General features: G+C 45.0%; 1 protein-coding gene across 1 annotated transcript in view; it reads left to right on the forward strand.

Annotated features, from left to right (window-relative positions):
• thbs2a (thrombospondin 2a) overlaps nucleotides 1-25954 on the forward strand; it is a 67763-nt gene that overhangs the window by 16482 nt on the left and 25327 nt on the right. The window contains exons 5-9 of the mRNA XM_068045464.1: nucleotides 8326-8522; nucleotides 8696-8836; nucleotides 18121-18214; nucleotides 21805-21975; nucleotides 24428-24604. Of these exons, the coding sequence (XP_067901565.1) occupies nucleotides 8326-8522; nucleotides 8696-8836; nucleotides 18121-18214; nucleotides 21805-21975; nucleotides 24428-24604 (780 nt within the window). The remainder of the gene's footprint in view (nucleotides 1-8325; nucleotides 8523-8695; nucleotides 8837-18120; nucleotides 18215-21804; nucleotides 21976-24427; nucleotides 24605-25954) is intronic.

Here is a 25954-nt window from a genome sequence, read left to right on the forward strand (position 1 = left end):
CGCATAAGACAGCAGTTTGACTGGCCAGAACTCCACAAAGATGTGGTGGAGTACTGTAGGAGTTGCCACATGCGCCAGGTTGAGGGGAAACACTAGCCTATAGTGAAATCTGCACCCCTAAGCCCTGTATCGATGTTTGGAAGACCCTCCAGCAGAGGGCTGCCGAGAACAAAAGGGGGCAGGCAGGCACAAGGCTGACAACAGGTTAGAAAGGAATGGGGAAAAAGGGACCAAGAGGGCAGGTTAAAGGAAGTCCAGGAAGAATCCCGATGAAAACCCCTGCTGTCCGGTCAGCCAACCCTGAAATATTTGAAAAGTTAGACCTCACATCCTCCTATGTAAATGCAGACACCAGACGCACCCCACTGGAGTGGCTAACGTCATTTACAGGAACCTGCAGAGACAAAAAGTCCTCAAGAGGGCAGAGAAACCGTGAGGGTGATGTCACACCTAGTTGAAGTGCCGCAGGGGAGAGCAGCAGAATCTGGACAAATACCTGCATGCAGGAGTATCCCAGAGGACAAAGGGAAGATTAGCAAAGAATCCTCCCCCACAGTCAGCAAAAAAGGGAACCAACCATCCCCTAAGGTGAAAAGCCCTTGCATGACTCACCAAAGCACTGAAAGAGAGTTCAGAGGGGAGTCACCCACTGCCGCTGCCCCTGAGCAGAACTCCCACCTAGGGCTAACCCTCCCCCTGCAGACCACTACAAGAACAAAGAGACCCTAGGCAGTCAGGGCAATGTGCAAACTGAAAACAAAATCCCCAAAAAATAGTTTATCAGGATACCAAAAAGAGCAGTTTAAAGCAGCACTGCTACCAAGAAAAGTCAGGCTGAAGCAATTGTTAGGGTTCTGAATGAATGAGAGAGATGCATGTGTGTTTTCCTGTCCTTATCTTCTCACTAGTCCCTTTTAATGAACTGTTCTTTTAAAAAAAATCACATTTCATTCCATTGGGTGTGGAGGTGTTATGCAAGCCCCCCCGCCAAGAATGAGGCATATTAATTTCATCATATGAACATTGATTTTAAACTGTTGTTGGAGTGAAGAAATGACTTGTTAAAGAGATCACCAGACTTTGGACTGAAGGCTATTTGCATACTAAGAGACAGTGCTTGTGGAGACAAAGAACTACTTCCTGATCCAATTAACCCAAATGGACTTTGATCACCAGACATTGAAGGGATGAGGAAGCGCATTTCAGGGACTGCTAAGGTGATACAATCCACAAAGCCAGGACTGGTTAAACCAGCTAGTCACATGACTAACTGGCTGGTCCAGGTTTTTTGAACTAGCCGTAGGACAGTTTGAATTCAGAAGGCAGTTTGCAACTGAAGCTGGAACAAGGAAGCCTCTCTCCTGGCTGTCTCTCTCTCTCGTTTTCTCCCAAGCCATTGGACCCATGGAAGACACATAAACCTCAAGAGAAAAAAGACTCTGACACCAAAAGAAGTTGAAGCATGAACTGGGCCCCAACGAACAGCAGGACTTGCCAGCAACCAAAGACTCCACATTGAACACAAAGGGCTGTAATTATAATCTCGATATTGCCTCAAACTTTTCCCCTTTATTCGTTTCTACCTTTTCTGTCTCTATCTGCATGTGTGTTTATCGCTTATGCATGCTAGTGTGGTCACATATACGTAGTTGTTAACCAGATTAGAGTTTAAGATTAATAAACTTCCACCTTTCTTGTTTAAATCTAAGGAAACTGATTTATTTGCCTTACAATTGAAGCAGTGAACAAGGATTCACTAAGGGGGAGCTAAAACACGGTGTTTTAAAGTTAAACCCTGTTACGGTTAAACCAGGCAAAGGCTGAGAGGGAACCCCTAGACCCCTTCTCACCTGGTCGTAACACCTCTGACCCCCAAACCTTGGTAGAGTCAGCAATGGCAGAGGTCAGGAGCAGGTACATGTTCCTCAGGGTCTTGAGTTGTTTGGCAGGGAACATGTTCATTAACGCAGTGGATAAATGAACGTCATGTCAAAGTGTTAGCACATCCCTTACTAATATCGCAGAGATATTCAAAACTCTGATGGATAATCTTTCAGGACATCAGCTGCCACTCTGACAAGACACCATACAGTGGGCCACATTATATTCATAGTTAATTGATGGATCTTGTGTAGTGCAGCATTTCATACCCTCTGTGCCTCCAAGTCACTCTCACTTAGAGTGCTGATGCAAACTTTGAGTTTGGGCATTGGCTGTGATAAATATCACTGAGCAATTGCTGGTAGCACACTTTGTTGAAGGACTTTATAAATTTCCATTTATCTGGCCTTACTAAAAGCTCGCAATAGGCAATGAATGTTGCTGTATCAATATTAAGATATGTAAAAGAATGACACCCTAGTGAAAACGCTAGTGGGCGCACCCATAACATGCTGCTGGTGGATCTGTTGCTGCGCTGGGCAGGACGGACTTTCATAATAGGTTTGTGAGAAATGTGTTGGGAAACAATGAATTAAGCATTTAAGTTAATTCTGATCAGGGAAAGCTGAGGCAGTTAAAGCAGTGTGGTAGAGTTCCTTTGTATCTGACACATTCTAAATGAGAAGCTTTTAAAATCTTAACAGATTCTCCAAAGCACAATTAGCATTGGCACAATCCTAATTTCCAGAAGTGCTTTGATAATATTAGGGAAAACACAGGAGAATGCCAAGTTTGAGCTCTGGTTCATCAGAATTTCTACTTTCACATATGCCAAAATACCAGGACAGGATGACACAGGTTTAGGGTTCTGAAGGGCATGCCAAAGTCAGATTCCAGGAAGCATACACTGGCACAGGGCATAACCTTCGGCTGAAATGAGTTGCCAAGCTGTCGAGATACTAGACTGAAATTTAGAAGCAGCTGGAGGCTGTAATGGGAAGACAATAGAGCTGGTATTCTAAAAAGATGGGAGCTAATTTAACACTGACATCAGGAGGAACTAATAAAGACTGACCAACATTTTGGCTAGGTTAGTGGCAGCAAAGGTTCATTCAGGATCCAATTAGATGAGGTGATGGCAATGTGTAAATGTGATCTTCTTGATGGATAGTTTGGACATGCATTTGTATTATCGTCTTGTGAAATGGACCAAATCTACCGTGTATAATCTAGTGAACACCCCAGGCTTCAATCTGTTGCAATTATTTATGAATTTCAAGTTATACCCTTGTATACACATGGTTCTTTTTTCCAGTACATTACTTCCTCAGGTTTTTGGATGCCAAATAGAACGGAGCTCATTCCAGTAATCGAGGAAGTTTGAGGGTAAATTCTGGGAAGCTGCAATTTTGGAGATGGAAGAACAAGTTTGACTTGTAATATTAGGAGGCCTGATCCTCCGAATGGTGCTCCTGTATAGCGAGACTTTGATCCAAGAATGTAACACCTCTGAACTAGCGATTTGGTATTAACCTCTTCAGTGGAGTCACATTGTTCACCAAACAGTAACATACCACTTGCCCAAACTGATTGAGTGGCAGGCAGCTTTGTGAGTGGCAACATTTGATCCTTATGGGTGGTGCAGTACAGAGTGATGTTTGCTTAATGCCCTATTCAGAAGACAATAATGTCTAATGCTACCCACTTTCCTTCACGTGAAGCCCAGTTATACAATGTTTTTTGTTGAGGTTGGAGTAGATGGAATGCTAGGATGTTTTTATAACTGGGAGAGAGATTTCTTCTGTGTAAACCAAATCTGTTCTTTATAATCCAGTTTACAATTTCATTTTCAGTTGGACACAAAATAAATGTTCTCCTGGATATTACTGTGATATTAACATTGCCCCGATATTGCCATGTTAACAATCCCCCAGGATATTATTCTGATATACATAGAAATAGATGGAACATAGAAACAGGCCAGTAGATTAAGCTAGTGCATAGCTCCAATCACATTTACTCACCCAGTTTCAGCCCTTGTTCCTTCATCCACCTATCCAATCTAACCTTCAATGTTGACGTAGACTTGGCGTTTCCTCAGTGCTGTACCAGTCTCACAGCCTTAAGGCAAAAAACTGTCTGGCGTGGAGCAGGAGATGCTGCGAGGAAATACTAGGGAGAGTTTCTCCCTCAACCATTAACCCTGGAAGTGAATTGCACATCCTCAGAACTCTGTGTGTAAAGTTCTCTGAACCAGATCTCTTACATTTAATCTATAGTCACTCGTTCTACACCCCTCAACCACTGCAACCAGACTCCTTCCATCTACCCTGTCCAATCCTTTCATAATTGTAGGTACGTCTATCATATTGTCCCAGACTTAGTCTTGTTCTAAATGTTTAGATTTCGAGTGAATTCCCATGAATCATATAAAGCCTTGATATTTTCATTCCCCAAATTATCATTTCAATATTATCATGCCCAGACTAATGCCCTGGGGGACGTGGGTTCAAATCTCACCATGACAGCTGGTGGAATTTAATTTCAATGAATTAATAAAAATCTGGAATTGAAAGCTAGTCTCAGTAATGGTGCCATGAAACTATCATCCATTGTCGTAAAACCCATCTGGTGGACTTACGTCCTTTAAGGAAGGAAATCTGCTGTCCTTACCTGGTCTGGCCTCCATGTGACTCCAAATCCACAGCAATGTGGTTGATTCTTAACTGCCCTCTGAAATGGCCAAGCAAGCCATTCAGTTCAAGGGAAATTAGGGATGGGCAATAAATGCTGGCCAGTGATGCCCACATCCCATGAAAGAATGAAAAAAAATTCCCCCAGAATATAATTGCGATAGTAACATTGCCAGAGTAACATTGTGATCCTATAAATCGACTGACGATTGACTGGGAATGGCCACTTCCATTTCAGTTCGTGCAGATGTGAACGACTCTCCAGCCACCTGCAGTGACATCAGTCCAGCTTATTGCACTCATGAGTGGGACTCCTCCCATCTGATGACATCTTTGCTGCTCATGCGCACTGCATTGAGTATTCCAAAATCAGCTCACAGCCATTTTGATCAGGACATCCTCTCTGCCCTTCCTAAACTCATCGGCATCCAAAACCATCGTTTTTGATGTTCCTTATCTGAATTCATGAGTGTTACCACTGTGTTATCTGAAGACATGAGGGCTAACACTGTATATTGTCTAAACTCACAAGTGATAACTGTGCAATATCTGAACTCGGGTGTTAGTCCTGTGCCTTGTCTGAACTCGAGTGTTAACACTGTGCATTCTCTTGTTAATGACACTAGACAGTGTCATTAAATACAGCCTATTGATGACACTCTGTGGGGGAATTATTGGGCTCAATTTTAAGGTGGCGAGCTCAAAAAATGGCGGCCCACATGCGCAGGCTGCATGCCAAAGAGCCGCAACAATCTCCCACGCGCTGGCTCATTTAAATAGTCGGGCTTTTCCGTACGTGGAATTGAAGGCGCGGGAGTGCTGGCCCAGAAGATTGAAGGTAAGTTGATTTAAATTTATGCATGTAAATTTAAATATTTAAATCCGGGTGTCGTCACCCAGCGGCGGGGGGGCCGCCACGGAGCCTCACCCCGGGCCCTTCCAGTGTCATCCTTCGTGGTGGGCCGCTGTCGGAACCATCTTCCGCACCCCCACCCCCCACCACTGCCACGTTGTTGGCTTAGTAAAATCCAACCCATTGTGAACATTTCATTCCTTCACCATATGATTGTAATATTTACATTATCTCAGAGTATCATTGTGACATTAGAATTCCCTCGAGTATTAGTGTTATATTGCCATAGCCCAAAGTACTATTGTGATATTATCAATTCCCCGGAGTATCACTGCTTTTCTTGCAAAGTTAACGTTTCCAGATTTTTTTTATCCGGATAGATCCAATCACCATCACAGATGCAGAAACTTTTCTCTGACGTTTGATCTGCTCCCATTGAAGAGGCTAGAAACGGGGGAGCTGCGTTTGGCTTGTTAGAGGGCAAGAGAGAGAGAATAAACTTAATTCAGGCATTATATTGGACATTATATCACATCAGGGGCCTCCATTTGTGCAATACAATTCTTTCAACATTGCAGCAAAGCATAATGAAGGCTGGAGGAACAGAAATTGGAAAGATTCTTGCAGAAGAAGCTGTGGCCTTTTCAGTGCCAATGAATCGGCAATGTAAAATCCGTGGGAATGTGAACTGGGCAAGAAGATCAGAGGGCAAGATGCACAGCACTCCAGAGAATGCCAAACAAGAAGAAAGGACTGGATGCAGAGGTGGATTTAATGACAGGGAAACATTAATGAGGTGTGCAATAATGAGGAAGCACAACTGTTCCTGCCCAAAATAACTGACATTAATGCAAATGGATAATAGTTATTACTCTTCTGGTCAATACTAGGGGGCTACCTGTTCAAGCTGTGGACATCACGAAAGGTCGGGACTATATTATCAATTCCCCAGAGTATCATTGCAATATTACCTTTTCCCCACAGTACTTTTGTGATATTATCAATTAGTGTAAGAAATAGGAACAGGAGTACACCATGCAGCCCCTCAAGCCTGCTGTGTCAGTGAAATCCTGGCTGATTTCTACCTCAACCCACACCTTCTGACTCAGAGGTGAGAGGGCTACTAACTGAGCCACAGCCAGTAGGCATGGGAATAAACAATGGCCCAGGATTAAGCCCTTCTACATTGGTGTCAATGTGATGTTTGCATCACCACTTCACCTCAGATGCGTTGGTATTATGTAGCTGGCTGCAAGCCAAATGTAAACCTACCAGGACTCACCAAGACCTGCGGCAGGGAACGACCCATTCATTGTTAGTAGACTTTGCAAGTCATTGTGGTTTTACATTCAGCCTGCAGCTTGATGCTGGAGCCCTGTGTTTCAACAACTGGCAACGCAAACAGCCCACTGATACCCATATGAAAGCAGCTTCTTACTCAGTTGGACTAAGTTAACATTCCTCTTGTCTCTCTGTTTGCTTCCAGCTTCAGGAAGGAGCACAATTCTTCAGTAATAAGTTAGCATTTCTTAGACCTTGCCTTAAGGCTGTCTACTTAGTACGTAATCAACTTGGCAGATATGGTTCATTAACCATCAGGATAATGCACATACTCTGTGCTGCATGTTTTTCCATTTAGCCTGTTTAAATTGGCTCCATAATCATATATGGAGAACTGAGCAAGTCATTGAGTTCACTATTATGTGACAGGTTGTATCATCCTTCAGAGGATAAATAAAGAAGAAAAAAAGACGTGCATTTATATCGAACCTTTCACAACCTCAGGACGTCCCAAAAGCACTTTACAGACAATGAAGGATAGCTGCTGTTGTAAAGTAGGAAACGTGGCACTCAGCAAAGTCCCATAAACTGCAATGTGATAATGGCCAGATAATCAGTTCTTTAGTGATGTTGGTTGAGGGATAAATGTTGGGCCAGGACACCAGGGAGAACTCCTCTACTCTTATTCAAGTGGTGTAATGGCATCTTTTATATCTACCTGTGAGAGCAGACAGGGCTTTGGTTTAACATCTCAGCCAAAAGATAGCACCTCTGACAGTGCAGCACTCCCTCAGTCCTGAACCGGGAGTGAATGAGCTCCAGGGTAGATATAATGGAGAGGAAACCCTGAAATTATATAAGACAGAGAGAGCCGGATACCATAATGGGTGGACCTGAAGCCTTCCTCGATGGGATGGATTGAATGTCCTTTCTGATCCATTTTTATATCTTGTGGTTTCATTTTCGGTCTCGTGTGGAAGTGACTCAAAAATATTAACCTTAACAAAATAATGACCTCCATATGTAAGGATATTGATGTAACGGTTTGGTGATTTTCCTTCTCTCTGAGGGGGCTCAACAGCAATAATGTAGTATTTTGTCAGTGACAATATTTCAGATTTTGCAAGGGAACTGAAGTGTCGAAAAGCTGGTGTGTGTTGGGTTTCCAGCCGTTGGCAGTGCAGCCTCCTTCGCATCTGGGCTGCACTTCCGTAAAAGCATCTGCCATCATTTTCCATCATTATCACACTTTCCAGTCCCAAGCAGTGATTATTTTGGATGCACGCTGACTCTGGAATCTGTTCCCTAATGGTTCTGCTCCTAATGCGAGAATTATATTGGTGAAATTAAGCGGTTTTGATCGCCAACGTGGCTGTCAAAACAGATTCATCGTGCTGAGTGTATTAAAATTCTGCTGATTCGGTTGTTGAACGTGTTAATAAAAGCAATCGCCTAGCAACTGGAAAGAAAATGTTAGCAACTGTTGCTGGGAGGCCATTTTGAAATCCCGTCACTCTGGGTCTCCACCTTGACTCCCACTCCAATTTTGAAACAGGTTTTAGTGCAACATGTGGTGAGCCAGTAATATTATTCTATTGTTTTACTTTCACGGCACAGCTGAAGTAACGAGCAGCAACGAAAGCCAAGAATTTGCCGGCGTCAGCCCCGCTATCAAGAGCGATTTTATCGGTCACAAAACCAATAAAGTTGTGGATTTCTGCGACCACTCCTGCAGTGATATTGGAAACATGTTTAAGGAGTTGCATGGACTAAGAGTTCTTGTCAGCAATCTGGCCGATGGACTGGTTAAAGTGGTACGTGTCATTGCACTGAAGCATTTATTTTTGGAAATAAATTATACCTCACAATGTTTGCAAAGGGAGAATACAAACACAGAGGAAGATACCTCACAGTATAGTGTTGTGAAAAATAAATGGTAAATGCAGATGATACAATAACGCTACTGTACCTGGAAAATCTTTTGCAGACGGAAGAAAATGTAATCATTCGTGATATCTTAGAAGACACTTTAAAGACCGTGCGGCCAGGCCAATGCTGGCACAGTGGCCGTCTCTTTGACAACAAGGAGGAGTGGACCGTGGACAGCTGTACCAAGTGCACCTGCCAGGTGAGTCCAGTGTACACAGGGTCCCCTGGCTTTTAAAGGCAAGCTGTGCAAACAATTAGGTTGAAGATATTACTTTTGCTTTAACAGTTAATATTTTGTGTAATTATACTTCCTAAATTGATGAGGTAGAAATTGTTCAAAGTTTGTGAAGTATAATCGCTAATGCAGTTCTTACAGTAGTCAGAAAATGTAACTGTTTTATGTTAAGTTTGTTCAGTCGCTGCTAAGTATTTGTCAATATCACTTTAAAATTATGCCAAAGGTATTATAACATCGGGTCCATCCATTAAAAAAAAAAACAGCTCTTTGAAGGAGCACTGTTTTCAGGACGAATGCATTTACCCAGCTCCTTTGCCTGAAGATGTTCAACTCCTGGTCTATGCTAAGTTAGCTGGTCTCTGCTAGTTCCATCAATGGCCTCAGTGTCTCTAGGCTACAGAGGAGAGTGGGGTTGCAGGGGAAGAAACATTATCCAGGGTTCCTGGAGAGCATGGGGATCAGTTGGAGACAGAATTAGACTTTAGTTGTGATGCCATCCGCAGTCAAATAGCCATTCGGCCCTCACTGCCTGGGCTCGGTCATGAAGCAGGGTCACTTGGGACAGGCTCATCTAGCAAAGAGTCAACAGCCCTGGGGATGTCAAGACAAATCACAACATGGCATGATCCATTCGTAGCGAAATGATATGCAGCGGATACGTGACAGGGTTCAGGTACATTCACATCAGCACGATGCATTTTGCCAACCAAAAGGGAGGTGCACGGCAGAAGAAAAGATTTGCCAAGCATTTTTTTTTTCCATACGGCCGTGCCCCATTTAAGATCATCAGTGAAAGTCAGGGAGCTGTGATCCTGGTAGGGCACTGAAAGGTGCTGTACCTCAACTCACTTGTCAGAATGTGGCCCAGTTCACAGTCTGGTATCCGAGATCCTTTCATATTTTCAGTGAAGGATGGTATACTGGCCCTGACTAGGCTGTAAAGTACTTGTCAGGGGACTAATAATGCGCAAATAATAACAAAGTACAAGCAGTAACCCCCGGGCTGGTTCTGATTAATGGCGTTGTAAATGATCACTCTCCTGCAGGTTTCCCCAGCAGTCTCTTTCAAACCAATGTAAGAAAGTTCTTCATCAAGATTATATTGTGAATAGAGTTTATATGCTTTCATTAGCAGTCTTTGCTGCTATTGACACACTACAAATGTACATTGGCAAGGTCAACCCAGCTAATTGGGATCAGGAGTGTCATTTCCCCTGTCTAATACAGCCCTATTATCATTAAAACCCATATATTTGTGATAATACTGTTCACATTAAAACACTTCATATAATGCATTACTTAGATAGTATTACATAGTATTTACAGCACAGTCACAGGCCATTCAACCCAACTGGCCCATACCAGAGTTTATGTTCCACACAAGCCTTCACCCACCCTTCATCAACACCCTTCTATTCCTTTCTGCCTCATGTTTATCTAGCTTCCCTTAAAATACATCTGTGCTGTTCGCCTCAACCATTCACTGTGGTAGCAAGTTGCACAGTCTCACCATTCTCTGGATAAAGAGGTTACTCCTGAATTCCCTATTGAATTGATTAGTGACTATTTTATGTTGATGTCCCCTAGTTTTGGTCTCCCTCACAAGCGGAAACATCTATCAAACCATTTCATAATCTTAATCTCTATCAGGTTAACCCCCTCAGTCTCCTCTTTACTAGAGAAACAATCCCCAGCCTCTTCAATCTTATCTGATACATACAACCTCTCAGTTCTTGTATCATTCTAGTAAATCTTTTTTGCAACCTCTCCAGTGCCTCTATATCGTTTATATAAGATAGAAACCAGAACTGTTCACCGTATTCCAAATGTGGTCTAACTGAGGTTCTATACAAGTTTAACATAAATTCTCTGCTTTTCAATTCTATCCATCCATGAACCCCTGTGATTTGTTTGCCTTTTATGACCTTATTAACTAGCTGTACCCCAGATCCCTCTGCTCCTCTACCCCATTTATGCACTCACTTTCCAAGTAGGTGGCATCCTTATCGCCCTGCTAGTGCTTGTGCTGTTTAGTTGCCATAACGTGAGAACCCTTCTGAGCCAACAGTAGCCCACAAATATCCGTGAGTTGGAGGAACATTTTTAACTGGTTTTGGTTAAGGGGGAATGTTACCCAGGGCACTAGGAGAATTCCTGGCTCCTCTTCCATTAGTACCACGGGATCTCTTAACAGCCACTGGAGCAGACAGATGGGGACTTCACTTAACATCTGGACTGAAGTATGCCATTTGCACCAATGCCTCTGATTGGCTGACAGCTCAAAGCAGGCGGGACTTCTGTCGCAGGGTTCCTCGATCCCGGGGAAGGCCCGCCGCTGTCCACTTAAGTGCCTGATTGGCATGTAATTTGCCAGGCCTTCCTCAGAGGTGGCTGACACCCCCTGTCACCCACGTAAAATGTTCCCCAGGTCTTTCTCTGTCTGTCCCATGGTGTAGTCCTTTTCCTCTGTAAAGTTCTGAATAATCCCACAAATGTGTAAACCCAAATTATATTTTTTCACACAAAGGATTATCAGAACAATCAACACAAAAAAAGTGGCCTATGAGCAAAGGCAACGACTTCACCTTAAATGGAATTGGATAGGTATTTGAAAATGGAGAATATGAAGATGTTTGAGAAAGGCCAAGGAAATGGGATTAGTTTAGACAGATCCTGTTGTGGAGCCAGCACCAGCACCAGCACCAGCACCAGCACCAGCACCAGCACCAGCACCAGCACCAGCACCAGCACAGCCTAAACAGGCCAATTGGCCTCCTTCAGTGCTAGAATTTGTACAAATCTGTGTCTCATTAGATCGCAGACTCTTGGTCCGTTTCCTACTCTGCTTTCTGCTCTGTAAAGTTCTCTGCCCTCCTGTTTCATTTTCTATTTTCTATCAGCCTTGGGCACTTTTCTGTTTCCTTTCAGCTGTTTGGCTTGAGAAATTTTGTTAAACTTTACCGAACTTTGGTTAGTAATGTGCACAGTTCAGGACCCCCATATCAAAAGGACACAGAGGCACTGGAGAAAGTGCAAAAAAGATTGATAAGAATGATACCAGAACTGGAGGATATACTTACCAAAAAAAAGACTGAACAGGCTGGGGCTCCTTCCTTTGGAAAAGAGAAGAAAAGGGTTGACCTGACAAAGGTCTTCAAGATTACAAAGGGCTTTGATAGGGTAGACGTAGAGAAGATGTTTCCACTTGTGGGCGAGACCAAAACTAGGGGCCATAAATATAAGACAGTCACAAAAAAAATCCAATGGGGAATTCAGGAAAAACTTTACCCAGAGAGTGGTAAGAATGTGGAACTCGCTACCATAAGGAGTAGTTGAGGCGAATATGATAGATGCATTTAAGGGGAAGCTAGATAAACACACAAGGGAGAAAGGAATCCAAGGATAGGGTTAGATGAAGAAGTGTGGGAGCAGGCTTGCATGGAGCATAAAGTCTGGCCTAGACCACTTGGGTCAAATGGCCTGTTTCTATTTTGTAGACTCTATGCTCGATGATATCCAGATCCTCTCTCCTAGAATGACTTTGCCTCTTCTAGCTTCCCAAGCTCAGTTTCCTACACATGTTTCATGTTCAGTTAGAAACTCAATACATAGGCAATAATTGGTTTCATCTGAACCATTGGCTGAACTTCTCGGAGTTTTAAAAAGATCCACTGAGAAACTGGAGCTGGAAGAGACAGTGGAGAGTCAGTGTAATACACACACTATCAGCTTCTCGACTGCAATGAAAAACCACACCAAAGAGTGAATAATGACTTTTAAAATCAGATTTGTAGCAGATGTAATTGAAGTCTGTGAAAGGTTTCAATCATGATGGTTCTAATCAGTCAAAGTATTCTGAAGAGTCCTGGTGGAGACAGTTTAATCATTACTGGGGCAGAGTTCTAAATGTATTAAAGTCTTCGGCTCCCCTGTGTCCTGGCCAATATCTATCCCTCAACTGACATCACAAAGAAACAATCAGGGCATTCAGCTCATTTAATTTGACTCTTTCGTGGGATGTGGGCATCGCTGGCTAGGCCAGCATTTATTGCCCATTCTCAATTGCCCTTAAGAAGGTGGTGGTGAGCTGCCTTCTTGAACCGCTGTAGTCCTTGGAGTGTAGGGACACCCACAGTGCTGTTAGGAAGGGAGTTCCAGGATTTTGACGCAGTGACAGTGAAGGAACGGCGATATAATTCCAAGTCAGAATGGTGTGTAGCTTGGAGGGGAACTTGCAGGTGGTGGTGTTCCCATGCATCTGCTGCCCATGTCCTTCCAGGTGGTAGAGGTCGTGGGTTTGGAAGGTGCTGTTGAAGGAGCCTTAGTGAGTTGCTGCAGTGCATCTTGTAGATGATACACACTGCTGTCACTGTGTGCTAGTGGTGGAGGGAGTGAATGTTGAAGATGGTGGATGGGGTGCCAATCAAGCAGGCTGCTTTGTCCTGGATGGTGTCGAGCTTCTTGAGTGTTGTTGGAGCTGAACCCATCCAGGCTAGTGGAGAGTATTCCATCACACTCCTGAGCTGTGCCTTGTAGATGGTAGATGGGCACTGGGGAGACAGGAGGTGAGTTAATCGCTGCAGAATTCCCAACCTCTGACCTGCTGTTGTAGCCACAGCATTTATGTGGCTGGTCCAGTTCAGTCTCTGGTCAATGGTGACCCCCAGGATGTGGTTAGTGGGGTATTCAGCAATGACAATGCCATCGAATATCAAGGGGAGATGGTTAGATTCTCTCTTGTTTGAAATGGTCATTGCCTGGCACTTGTGTGGCGCGAATGTTACTTGCCACTTATCAGCCCAAGCCTAGATATTGTCCAGGACTTGCTGCATAGGGACATGGGCCGCTTCAGCATCTGAGGAGTCATGAATGGTACTGAACATTGTACCATCATCAGTGAACATCCCCACTTCTGACCTTTTGATGGAGATAAGGTCATTGATGAAGCAGCTGAAGATGATTGGGTCTAGGACTCTACCCTGAGGAACTCCTGCAGTGATGTCCTGGAGCTGAGATGATTGACCTCCAACAACCACAATCATCTTCCTTTGCGGTAAGTATGATTCTAACCAGCAGAGAGTTTTCCCCCTGATTCCCATTGACTCCAATTTTGCTAGGGCTCCTTGATGCCATACTCGGTTAAATGCTGCCTTGATGTCAATGGCAGTCACTTGCACCTCACCTCTTGAGTTCAGCTCTTTTGTCCATGTTTGGACCACGGCTGTAATGAGGTCAGGAGCTGAGTGGCCCTGGCGGAACCCAAACTGAGTGTCACTGAGCAGGTTATCGCTGAGCAAGTGCTGCTTGATAGCACTGTTGATGACCCCTTCCATCACTTTACTGATGATTGAGAGTAGACTGATGGGACGCTAATTGGCCGGGTTGGACTTGTCCTGCTTTTTGTGTACAGGGTATACCAGGGTAATTTTCCAGATTGCTGGGTAGATGTCAGTGTTGTAGCTATACTGGAACAGCCTGGCTAGGGGCTAGTTCTGGAGAACAGGTCTTCAGTACTATTGCCGGAATGTTGTCAGGGCCCATAGATTGTGGAAGTTTGCTGTGTACAGATTGACTACCGTGTTTCCCTGCTTACAAAAGTGACTACATTTCAAAGGAGTACCTCATGGTTAAAGAATTTTGGGATGGCGTAAGGTCATGAAAGGCGCGTTATAAATGCAGTGTTTTTCTCTTTCTTTTGGCAGTGCCCTGTGCAGTAAGCCATGGTCTGCAAGTGGGGGTGAGGTCCTTCCCTCCCTCCCTCTCCCCCCCGCCTCCCCAGAACCAATAGATATCAGCTGTCCTCGCTTGCTGTGACGTTGATAAAAGCAGCAGCAGCAGCTCGTCTGTCACAATTTCATTCAAGCGATCGCCAACCAGCCAGGGCAAATTCTGGAATTTTCTGAGCCCATGTACGTGAACAAAAGCTGAAGGAATGCGGAAAAAGTCCACACAGCTCTCACAGGGCCGTAGAATGATCCAGTGCGGAAGGAGGCCATTTGGCCCATCAAGCCTGTGCCGGCTCTTTGAAAGAGCTATCCAGTCAGTCCCACATCCTCCAGCTCTTTCCCCAGATTTTTCCTTTTGAAGTATTTCTTCAATTCCCTTTTGGAAATTACTATTGAATCGGCTTCGACAGGCAGAGAGTTCCAGATCATAACAACAGACTACGTAAAGAAATCTTCTCGTCTCTCTCCTCTCTCCATGCAATTTCCTTGTGAGTGCGGAACTCTAGCAGCTTTCCAGTTTTAAAATGTCACTTTTAGACTGACTTCAGTAAGTGAACAGCAAGCACCTGGAAGTGCAACCCTCCATGGCCTTGTCTCCACCTCTCCAGCCCCACAACCGTCCAAAGCAATCTGCGCTCCTCTAATTCTGGCCTCTTGAGCATCACTGATATTAATTGCTCCACCATTGGTGCCCACGTCTTCAGTTGCCTAGGCCCCAAACTCTTAAAAACTCTCTCTTCACCTCTCCACCTCTCTATCTCTCCGCCTCGCTTTCCTCCATTATGGCACTCCTTAAACCTACCTCTCTGAACAAGCTTTTGGTCATCTGACCTAATGGCCGGAATTTTACGCCGCCCCAGCAGATTGGATGGTGGCTTGGGGGCGGCATAAAATTGAGCGGCAGGCTCTGGGAGGCCTACCCGCCCCAATTCCGCCTCCGGACAAGTTTACGCCGGTCAGGTTGGGTGGGGGGGGGGGTGTGGAAAACGGGCCGCCCGCCCAAGGCCAATCAAGACCTTGAAGTGGCCACTTAACAGCCACTTCAGGGCCCTCGCCCGTCTCCACGGGTATTTTACCCGTGGTAAGCGGGTGTGCTGGGGACGTGAAAGGCCACCCAGCGATAGCTGCCGGCCTTTCCGTGCCCCGGGGGGGAGTGGGCACGGCAGGCGGGAACAGGGTGCCCGATTGAGGGCCGCTCCCTCCTCCCAACCCACCCCCCTCCCCCCAAAGGACCACTCCAGCCTCACCAGAGAAGGGCCTTCCCTCCTCGATCCATGGCGCCGGATGGGCTGCAGTCCCAGCAGTGGCCACCACTCCTGGTGGCGCTGCTGGGACTAAGAGCTGCCAGCCCGCTGACTGACTCCCTCAAGTGGGTGGAAGTCCCGCCTCGGGACAATTCACGTCTGAGTCCAGCTCCCATCCATTCACCATAAAAGTACGGCCAATATCTCCTTTTGTGGCTCCGGTGAAGCAACTTGGGAATCTTATTGCTTGAAAGGCGCAATATAAATATAATTTGTTGTTGTTGTTGAAGGAACAGCACACAAACAGGCCAAATCGGCATTTACCATTCACAATTGCAAATATTCCTGTTCTCATATCCACCTCATCCAGAGAGCAAATTAAAAATCTCTGCCATAGATTCTGTTATCTGCGTTCCTATTCTCTCCCCAAGTCTTCACCAGATGGAGCCTTCCATCCGATGCCATTTCAAGGCATGGCCCGCCAGCTCCATTCTTCCCCTGCCTGATCAAAATCAAATTCAGTACCCAAGTAAGCTGAGATTCAGTTTATGTGATTCGCATCGTCTTCAATCCGGAGCTGACAGTTTTGTTGCATCTAATAGGCAAGAGTAAAACTTGGAGACTTTCGAATGTTAGGCTCAGCTCTATTATCCACTGGCGTTCCTATCCCTTACAGCAGGTAGTGGAGGTCCCAATATTCAGGGCAAATATTAAGAACCTGAATTTCCTGCAGGATCACATTGCAGATGTTAAACCATTCTCAACATTGGTTGCCAATCTAATTAGATGGAATGTAAAGATGGGCATAAATTTAGTGTAAAAGCAATTGGTACCCAAGGAACGTGCTGAACTCGCATGATGTATTTCTTTAAGTATGCAAGTTAAAAGTTTCAATTCCTTCAATCGTCGGTCGTGCATATTTGGCACCACATGTTTGAGAATTGGAAAGCTTTTCAATTTTTAATGTGACTCACATTGATGCCATAAAAACTCTTTAACAGAAACAGATAATGCAGAGCAGATCTCAACAAGGCTAAATCTGAGAAGAAAACAATTGCAATAAAACACCAGGAAAATGATTGTGTCTGCTGCTGTGCCTGAAAATCTGGTGGTAATTTGAGGAGAAGCTCTGAGCCTAATTACGGGAAACCCATGTATGAGGTTCTGTACTTCGGGGTAGGGTCAATTTAATGTGCAGAGGAGGTACGTTCGAGTGGTGGAATTGATAGGCAGTCAGGAGATTGAGGAAATTGGGGAGTGTTACATTTATGGTACACTACTCACAAATTCCACGATCTTTTACGCTGCTTATTTGATTTGCAGCCAGAATGTACTTGTTTCTGAGCGCAACCGTGCAAGAAATTTGGGCTCGTTTTGGGAATCTCTCCCTATTTCAGCCACCCCTTGTCAGCTTCCCCAGGTCGGGAATAGCACAGGTACAGGTAATAGCTGCCGCGACCTTGCCTCAACAACAAGCCTGTGTGCCAGCCTCATGAGCACCCTATATTGCACACGTCTGTTAGGTTTCCTTCCATTTCCCACAATCCCATTCCATGGCCTCTCAACAACAATAGCAACTTGCCTTTGTATAGTGCCTTAAACATAGTAAATCATCCCAAGGCGCTTCAGAGAATCGTTAACAGCAAAGTTTGAACTGAGCTGCATAAGGAGATATTAGGACACGTGACCAAAAGCTTGGCCATAGAGGTAGGTTTTAAGCTCTTAAGGGAGGAGAGAGAAAGATAGAGAGGCAGAGAAGTTTAGGGAGAACATTCCAGAGCTATGGGCTCAGGCAGCTGAAGCCAGTGGTGAAGTGCTGAAAATCATGGATGCGCAAGAGGCCAGAATTGGAGGAATCCGTATATTTTGAAGGGTGGTAAGGCTGCAGGAGGTTACAGAGCCAGGGGAGCGGAGGGTTGGGAATGTGAGGATATGAACATCACAATGAGAATTTTAACATTGAGGCACTACTTGACCAGGATCCAATGTCAAGTCAGCAAACACGGTGGGTGATGGGTGAACGGGACTTGGTGAGAGTTAGGATACGGGCAGCAGAAAATAGGAATAAGACATGATGTGCTCCCCTCAAGTCATGTTATATCACAGAATGCAAAACTATGATACAACTTGCACTGTACTCACATACCCAGTGATTGGTGGTCTCCCAGTATTTAAAACATTGGAATTATGATGTTCTAAGACTCACATTAGGTATAAGAGTCTTTCTCAAGCATACACTGACAGGAGGGTGACGGTTTTTTTCCCCAACATTCAGGATTTCAGCATCATCTGTCGTCGGATTACCTGCCCCCCTGTGTCGTGCGCCAGTCCCTCTTTCATCGAAGGCGAGTGCTGCCCCTCATGTCTCCGTAAGTATATAATCAAAAGATTTGTATTTTTAACCTGTGTCAGCATGTCTCATACTCTGTGTGAACTGTAGCAATCGAATATCCCTGTTGCAGTTGAGGGGCAGAGGAAGAAATTGGCAGTTCAATTTTACAACAGTGCTGCCCAATTAAATGACCTTCCTGGATGTGACTTTAAACCGCTGCCCCCCTCAAGCGGATGTAACAGACCCCACAGCGCTGTTTCAAAGAGCATGGGACATCTCCCCAGTGTCCCGGCCAATATTTATCCCTCAGTCAACATCATTAAAAGAGATTATCTGGTCATTTATCTCTACAAGATCCCCCCCCGCTCCCCCCACTCTGAGACTCCTGGAGTTTTTAGCTTTGGTATTTACTCCGTTAAATGCACATGGCTGGGATTTTGAGAGCTGCTGACGTCAGGCTCCCTGGCGACGGACCTGGGGGATGGGAAAGGGGCAGAAGATTTTTAATTAGTACAGTGGGGGGAGGGTGTGTAATTTTAAAACTTTAAATTAACCAGCTGCCCTTTAAAAAATGCCGCCAGTGCCGGCGTCGGTGAGCCCGTCCCCGCCACGTGATTGGGCGAGGGTGGGGGGGTGGGGGTGTTTGGCCCGGCCGGCACATTATTGTGGGCCGCCACAAGGAAGATCATAGTGGCACAGTGTGTGGGACGGCATTTCTTTCGCCTGCCGTTGCTCTCGGCAGTGGGTGCAGAAAATCCAGACTCGTGTTCCAAATTACAACACGTGCAACTTGAGAAATGTTGTTTGGCCCTTTTTCTGATTATGTTCTTGTTATTGATGTCGAGGTTTTTATAGGAGTTTATTTTCATTGCGATAATAAGTGTTAGGGGGAAGTCAGTGTAGGTCATGATGAGTCTGTGGAGAATGTCGCTGTGCTGGCAGTTTTGAGGGGTTTTATATTTCTAAGCACAGTCTTTGCGTCAGGGGAGAGACATGGAGAGCTGGTTATGCTGGGTGCATTCCCTGTGTTTTATCAACATATGAATCACTGAGGGCCAGACAGGAAGCAGCTGAAAGGAAGTGGGAGAAGATGGTCAGAAGAGAGGAATCCGAGCAAAGGATTGAAGTGGATCAGTGAATGGGCACGGGAAGTTGTAAATGCTATGGAGCAGTGAATAGAGAACAAGATGCAGAAAAGCTGGGAAAGAAATATCTTTGTCTTTATAGTTTAAGAATGTGAACAGTTTGTGGCATCTTTATCGCAAGACTTTATTTTTCAAAACTCCCCCCATTTATCACTTCCTGATTCCACCTGATAGGTTTTCAGTCAGCAACCTGGGATGGGCAGGGCTGTCTCCATGGTGATAGCCAATCGATGAGCCTTGTAAGGCAGAACAGGCTTTGGCAGTCAAGAGTTGGAGCACTGTACTGTGGTCATGTGTTTGTTCAGTAATCTGAGCAATAGGGGGTGTCGAAGGACCACTTACAGCCTCCAAAGCCCAAGAAACATTCCTATTTGGACTTGTGCTTCTGACTGGCTGGTTTGTCCTGTGAGGTTCATAACCTGAAAGTTTGGAAAGAGCAGTTCTTAGTGCTGGTGAGTAAATGCTGCATTGGAACATCGGGGCTTGTTAGTTTAAGTAGCTTGAGATACCTACAGTGCCTGGGAGATACCTTGGAATATAGGTGTATCAACTCCTCAGCTGTGGACTTTTTGGCTGGGAATTTTGCAACAAGTAACTCACGTCCTGACTCCCCAGAGCCTTTCTAACATCCAACAGGCACAAGTCAGGAGTGTGATGGAATACTCTCCAGTTGTCTAGATGAGTGCAGCTCCAACAACACTCAAAAAGCACGATACCATCCCGGACAAAGCAGCCAGTTTGATTGGCACCCCATCCATCACCTTCAACATTCACACCCTCCACCACCGACACACAGTGGCAGCAGTGTGTACCATCTACAAGATGCACTGCAGCAACTCACCAAGGCTCCTGTGACCTCTACCACCTGGAAGGACAAAGCAGCAGATGCATGGGAACACCACCACCTGCAGGTTCCCCGCCAAGCCACACACTACCCTGACTTGGAACTATAATTACCGCTCCTTCACTGTTGTTGGGTCAAAATCCTGGAACTCCCTTCCTAATAGCACTGTTGGTGTGCCTACTTCCCAAGGACTGTGGCTCACCACCACTTTCTCAAGGGCAATTAGGGATGGGCAACAAATGCTGGCATAGCCAGCGATGCCCACATCCCAGAAATGAATTTTTAAAAAGCTCTTTTGGGGTTGGGGTGGGGTTGAGGTGGGAGCAAAGCTATTGCTTTGGAAATCGGAAGCCTGCAGCACAATAAAAGGGCAGGCGGCCTCCAAAAAACAAAAACTGCCTTCTATAACATTGGAAAAGGAAGGACTTGTATTCCTATAGCACCTTTCATGACCTCAGCACTTTACAGCTAATGAAGTACTTTTGAAGTGCTGTAATGTTGAAAACGTGGCAGCAAACCTCCCACAGACAGCAATGAGGTAATGACCAGATCATCTGTTTTGGTGATATTGATTGAGGGATAAATATACGACCAGGGTAACCAGGGAGAATTCCCCTGCTCGTCTTCAAAATAGCAGCCTGGGATCTTTTACGTCTACCTGAGAGGGACTTCGATTTAACCTCTCATCCGAAGGATGGCACCTCTGACAGTGCAGCACTCCCTCAGCACCGCACTGAAGAAAGGCACATTTAAAGGCGCAGTTTTGCGTCACGATTATGACCAAAAATGGATGCAATGTCGGGCACATCAAAACCTTACAACGTACTTGGCTGTCTGACTATTGTTGAGGCAAGCTAATCATTAATAACATATATCGTGAATCATAACATGCAGAAAGCCCAAATACTGTCAAAATATAACCTGCTTTGAAATAATTAATGACTTCATGCATTAACGGGTGACACTGCTGGTTATATTGAAAGGTTCTAGAAATAAATCTGTGATTGTACAATTGAGATCATTACTGCACGGGCTGATTCGTATCTCAAACCCTGATTGGACCAACCAGCAGTCATTAATTATCGTCTCAGATACTTGGAATGAAAAGCAGTTTCTAACCTTTTAAGCTGCCGACTTGAAAAAGCAAAAGGAAAACAAATCAGAATATTTTTAGAGCCTGATGCCAAATTGCAGACTTTCAACAGAGAAAGAAATATTGCAAGCTTTACCTTAAGGTAAAAAGAATAGTTGCTGATTCTAACCCAAGTACTGTAGTGAATGATCTGGCACATTCTCTCCTGGAATACCTTTCGATTTCTGCTTCATCTCTTGTTCTATCAAAATGTGCCCACCCTGATCCTGATTGTGTTCCCAAGAAGAGTAATTGGACAGTCTCCCACTCTAACCAGTCCTTTCTCAGACCACAAACTCTTTATCTCCCTCAACCATTCCATCCTCCCTCAATCTTCAAACCCAAACTAAGCATTGCATAATTCCTGTCCTTCTTAATTTACCTCTTCTGCTTTGCTCTATTCAGCTGGGGTGGTCTGTGACCCTTGGCCTTTCACCTTCGTCTCTCAATAAAATTGATGCAGTGCTATTGTTGAGTACACAGGAGTTGTTGTGTTTTCTCTCCAGTTAAGGACAGCGAAGATGGATGGTCTCCTTGGTCTGAATGGACAGAATGCTCCGTGTCGTGTGGCACTGGAACACAGCAACGTGGAAGGTCATGTGATCCCACTAGCAGTCGTTGCGAGGGCCCATCCATCCAAACTAAATCTTGCCAGCCAGCCGAATGCGACAAACGCAGTAAGTCTCATTCATTGGATGGATGTCAATCAGGGAGTTGGTCATTCCCACTGTAAGAATGAATGAGGTGTAGCAGATTTCGTAACTGCACTAACCTTAGTGTCTATCAGAACCAAGTCAGTGTGCTATCTATTTACCATAAACGTATCACACACAAACTATAACTAATGAGCTTGCCCAAAGTCCTGGCTGGGAAAGGCATTGTGTAATAGTCTTGGCACCTGTCAAACCTGTGCCCTCTACCACCTAAATGGACGAGGGCAGCAGGTGTGTGGGAACACCATCACCTCCAAGTCAAACTTGGAAATATATCAGCCATTCCTTCATGATCACTGGATCAAAATCCTGGAACTCCCGCCTGACAGCATTGTGGGAGCACTTCAACCACAGAGGTTCAAGAAGAAGGCCATCACCACCTTCTCAAGGGGGAACCAGGGATGGGTCATAAATACCAGAATTGCCAGTGATACCCACATCCCAAGAAAGAATAAGTTTCTTTTTAAACTGAACCATTCAAGCCACAAGATCCCATGATCACTTGCTGAGCCAGCCAATTGACCCAGGTTGGCAGTTGGACAATGGCAATGAAAGATGAAAGATTCCTGCTCACCTGGGCACACCCATGAGAGTTAGCAACATGGGCATGAGACCAGAGAGTGCCCGACATTCTCAAAATTGTACCCTGGCTAAGGGTATGCATGCAATTATAAAGAAGGTGAAGAGGAAAACAAGGGGATGAGATTAAGATTGAAAAATGCCTTAACTTTGCGCAATAGTGCAAAATAGGTGATAGTGAACCAGCAACCTCTATAGCTCTTGCAATTTATATACCCATTGAAGTCAAGGTCGAGAGATGTGAAACATACTACAGCCTTGCTATTGCCTGTTTTACACTCTTGCCCAAAGTGCAAGATATATCCCTCCTTTTGTTTATTCTCAATATAAATTCCTTACCTTTCCTGTCAGACTTAATCAGCGCATCGGATGAGTTTGGATAGCAGCCTCACCTTAGAATAGATGTGCAGAGCCTGAAGTGATATGTCAGATACTGAGGCTGAATTCAGACAGCTGCTGCTTTTTACCAATCTCTGAAATTCTTGTGAAAGACTTGATTTGGAATGTGACTGAGGTGTCTCATAACTCGCAGAGCTCCCTGTTATCTCTGTGTCTCTATTTCAAGAAAGTATTTTACTCTCAGTTGTGAAAGGAAGCTGATTTTGGTGTTATATGTAATAGGCATTTAGCATATTCGTGTTGGAGGCGGAGCCTGTTTTATAAGTCACGTGACTTGAAAGTTATCAATGTATTAAAATGCAACAAATATTGCTTTGAAGTTTCAAAAAGATGAGAGCCATTGTTTTACGTTGCAGTCAGGCTTGAGGGGCTGAATGGTCTACTCCTGTTCCTATGTTCCTGACCTCCATTCTCCATTTATCTGAATTTTCCCAGCGCACAACCCGAACGCATTGGTGGTCAATTTTATTTTGGGAGCAGGTGAAAAATGGGCATTAGTGGATCTGCCGCCCATTGTACAACGTGCCTGATAATCCATTCCATTGAGGCCAGTGAGTAGAAAAATTAGGCCTGGTGTACAGTGGGCAGTCAGTCTGCTAACACCCATTTCCCACCACCACCGAAAGTTAAAATCAGGCCTGTAGCCTCGTCACGACACAGCTAACGCCAAGTTCCTGCTGCGTACAAAGGAACAGCAGAAATAGGAGCAGGAGTAGACCATACACTCCCTACAGCCTGCTCCGCCATTCAATAAAATCATGACTGATCGACCTCAACTCCACTTTACCGCACCTCCCCCCCCTACCCCACCCCAACCGCAAATCCCTTGTTTCCTTAGTCTCCAAAAATCTATCAATCTCAGTCTTTAATATACTCAACGACTCAGAATCTGCAGCCCTCTGGGTTAGAGAATTCCAAAGATTCACAACCCTCTGAGTGAAGAATTACCTCCTCATCTCTGTCCTAAATGGCTGACCCTTTAACTAGACTATTCTTCTAACTTCTTCAATTTCTGGACTCTCTACCCAGGGGAAACAGTCTTCAGTATCTACCCCGTCAAGCCCTCTTTGAATTTTATACATTTGAGATCACCTCTCATTTGTCTAAACTGCAGGGAATATAGGCCCATTCTACTTAATCTCTCCTCATAGGACAATCCTCTCTGACACAACATGGCCTAAGAAAGATTCAAGTAAGTTTTTAAAAAATTATTCGTTCTGGGGATGTAGGTGTCGCTGGCAAGGGAAGAGGTTATTGCCCAGCCCTACTAGCTCTTGAGAAGCTGTTGTACTATATGTGTAAGTTAAAAGTTTGGAGAGTTTCGATTATCTGCCAATTTCCATTATCCATTGATCGGTCTATTATCAGTCAATTTGGAGAGCGCTGTCATTTCTTACTTTCTGATTCCTTGTGCTGACGTGAATTTTTGTGTCTTCAGTTCGTCAGGACGGTGGCTGGAGCCACTGGTCACCTTGGTCTCCGTGTTCAGTCACCTGCGGCGATGGTATCACCACCCGCATCCGTCTCTGTAACTCACCCGTGCCACAGCTCAATGGCCAGGACTGCCAGGGTAACGGACGGGAAACAAAGCAATGTATGAAGGCTCCGTGCCCCAGTAAGTCCACTCGTGCTGCACTTTGACTGGCTGCTGCATCTTTATGTATTTGCTTAGAACCAAAGGGTTGGTTTTCGCTGATTTGCTGTGTTACAGTCTGGATGTTATCCTATGACATATGAACAAGTTACAGCTCTTATCACCTCTTTAGCTACGGCTATCAGGGTTTATAAATTAGCCTGTGTGACCCTCCCCCAATTCTGACTTTAGGAAGGATATCAAGGCCAGGGATGAGAGACTTCAGTTATGTGGAGAGACTGACGAAGCTGGGGTTGTTCTCCTCAGAATAGAGAAGGTTAAGTGAAGATTTCATAGGTGTGTTCAAAATGATGAGGGGTTTTGATAGAGTGGGGAGAAACATTTGCCTCCGGCAGAAGGGTCAGTGACAACAGGACACAGATTTAAGATAACAGGCGAAAGCAGCAGAGGGGACATGAGGAGTTTTTCTTTATACAGCGAGTTGTTATGGTCTGGAATGTACTGTCTGAAGGACGGTGGAAGCAGATTCAGTAGCAACTTTCAAAAAGGAATTGGATAAATACTTGAAGGGGAGAAATTTGCATGGCTATGGGGAAAGAGCAGGGGAGTGGGACTAATCAGATAGCTCTTGAAAAGAGCTGGCACAGGCACAATGGACTGAATGGCCTCCTTAGCTGTAAGGTTCTATGATTGTCAGAAAGTGCTGGAAACACAGAGCAGATCTGTCAACATCTGAGAAGAGAAAAGGCAAGCTTAGAAGTTTGGGCAGCTTTCTAACATTCTTAAGAAAGCAGAGTGTAGGAAAAGTCCAGAACAAGACAAGGCCAATGGAAGATGATCCCTCGAATCTTCTAACTCATCCAACATTGTCCCCAAATATGATTTGGAGCCTCCACAGTCTTTTCTTCCCTGCCAGGGAGCTTGTTCCAGATCTTTGTCCCCTTTGGCTTCTGATCTTAATGTACTTTTCATTAGTTTAGACTTTTGAGCCTAGAAATTCTAGCATTTGAGGATGGGGGAGGAAATGGTGGAGTATGATTCCAGTAGGAGGGCTACGATTTGGCGTGTAACTCAGATCTGCTGGGTCTCTGTTCCTCTTAAGTTCTGTGACAAATTGCTCTTGGGCAGTTTTGGGAGTGGGGTTGCAGGTGTGGGTGGTGAGGTTGTGGGTGGTGAGTGGCGGTGGGGAGCGGGGGGAGGCGTTGGTGAGGCACTTAATAGTCTCCAACCTCCCCTCCTAATTGGGTCCATCCCCAACCCTGCAAATGGCAACCAGCTGGCTATTGATAGGCCAAGTAGGACCAGTGGCTGCTGAAATCGGGGGTAGATCCCATTGCAAACCCACGATCATGGCAGCAAAGCAGAGCGATT

The sequence above is a fragment of the Heterodontus francisci genome, chromosome 13 (genome assembly GCF_036365525.1).
Source record: "Heterodontus francisci isolate sHetFra1 chromosome 13, sHetFra1.hap1, whole genome shotgun sequence".
NCBI lineage: Eukaryota > Metazoa > Chordata > Chondrichthyes > Heterodontiformes > Heterodontidae > Heterodontus > Heterodontus francisci.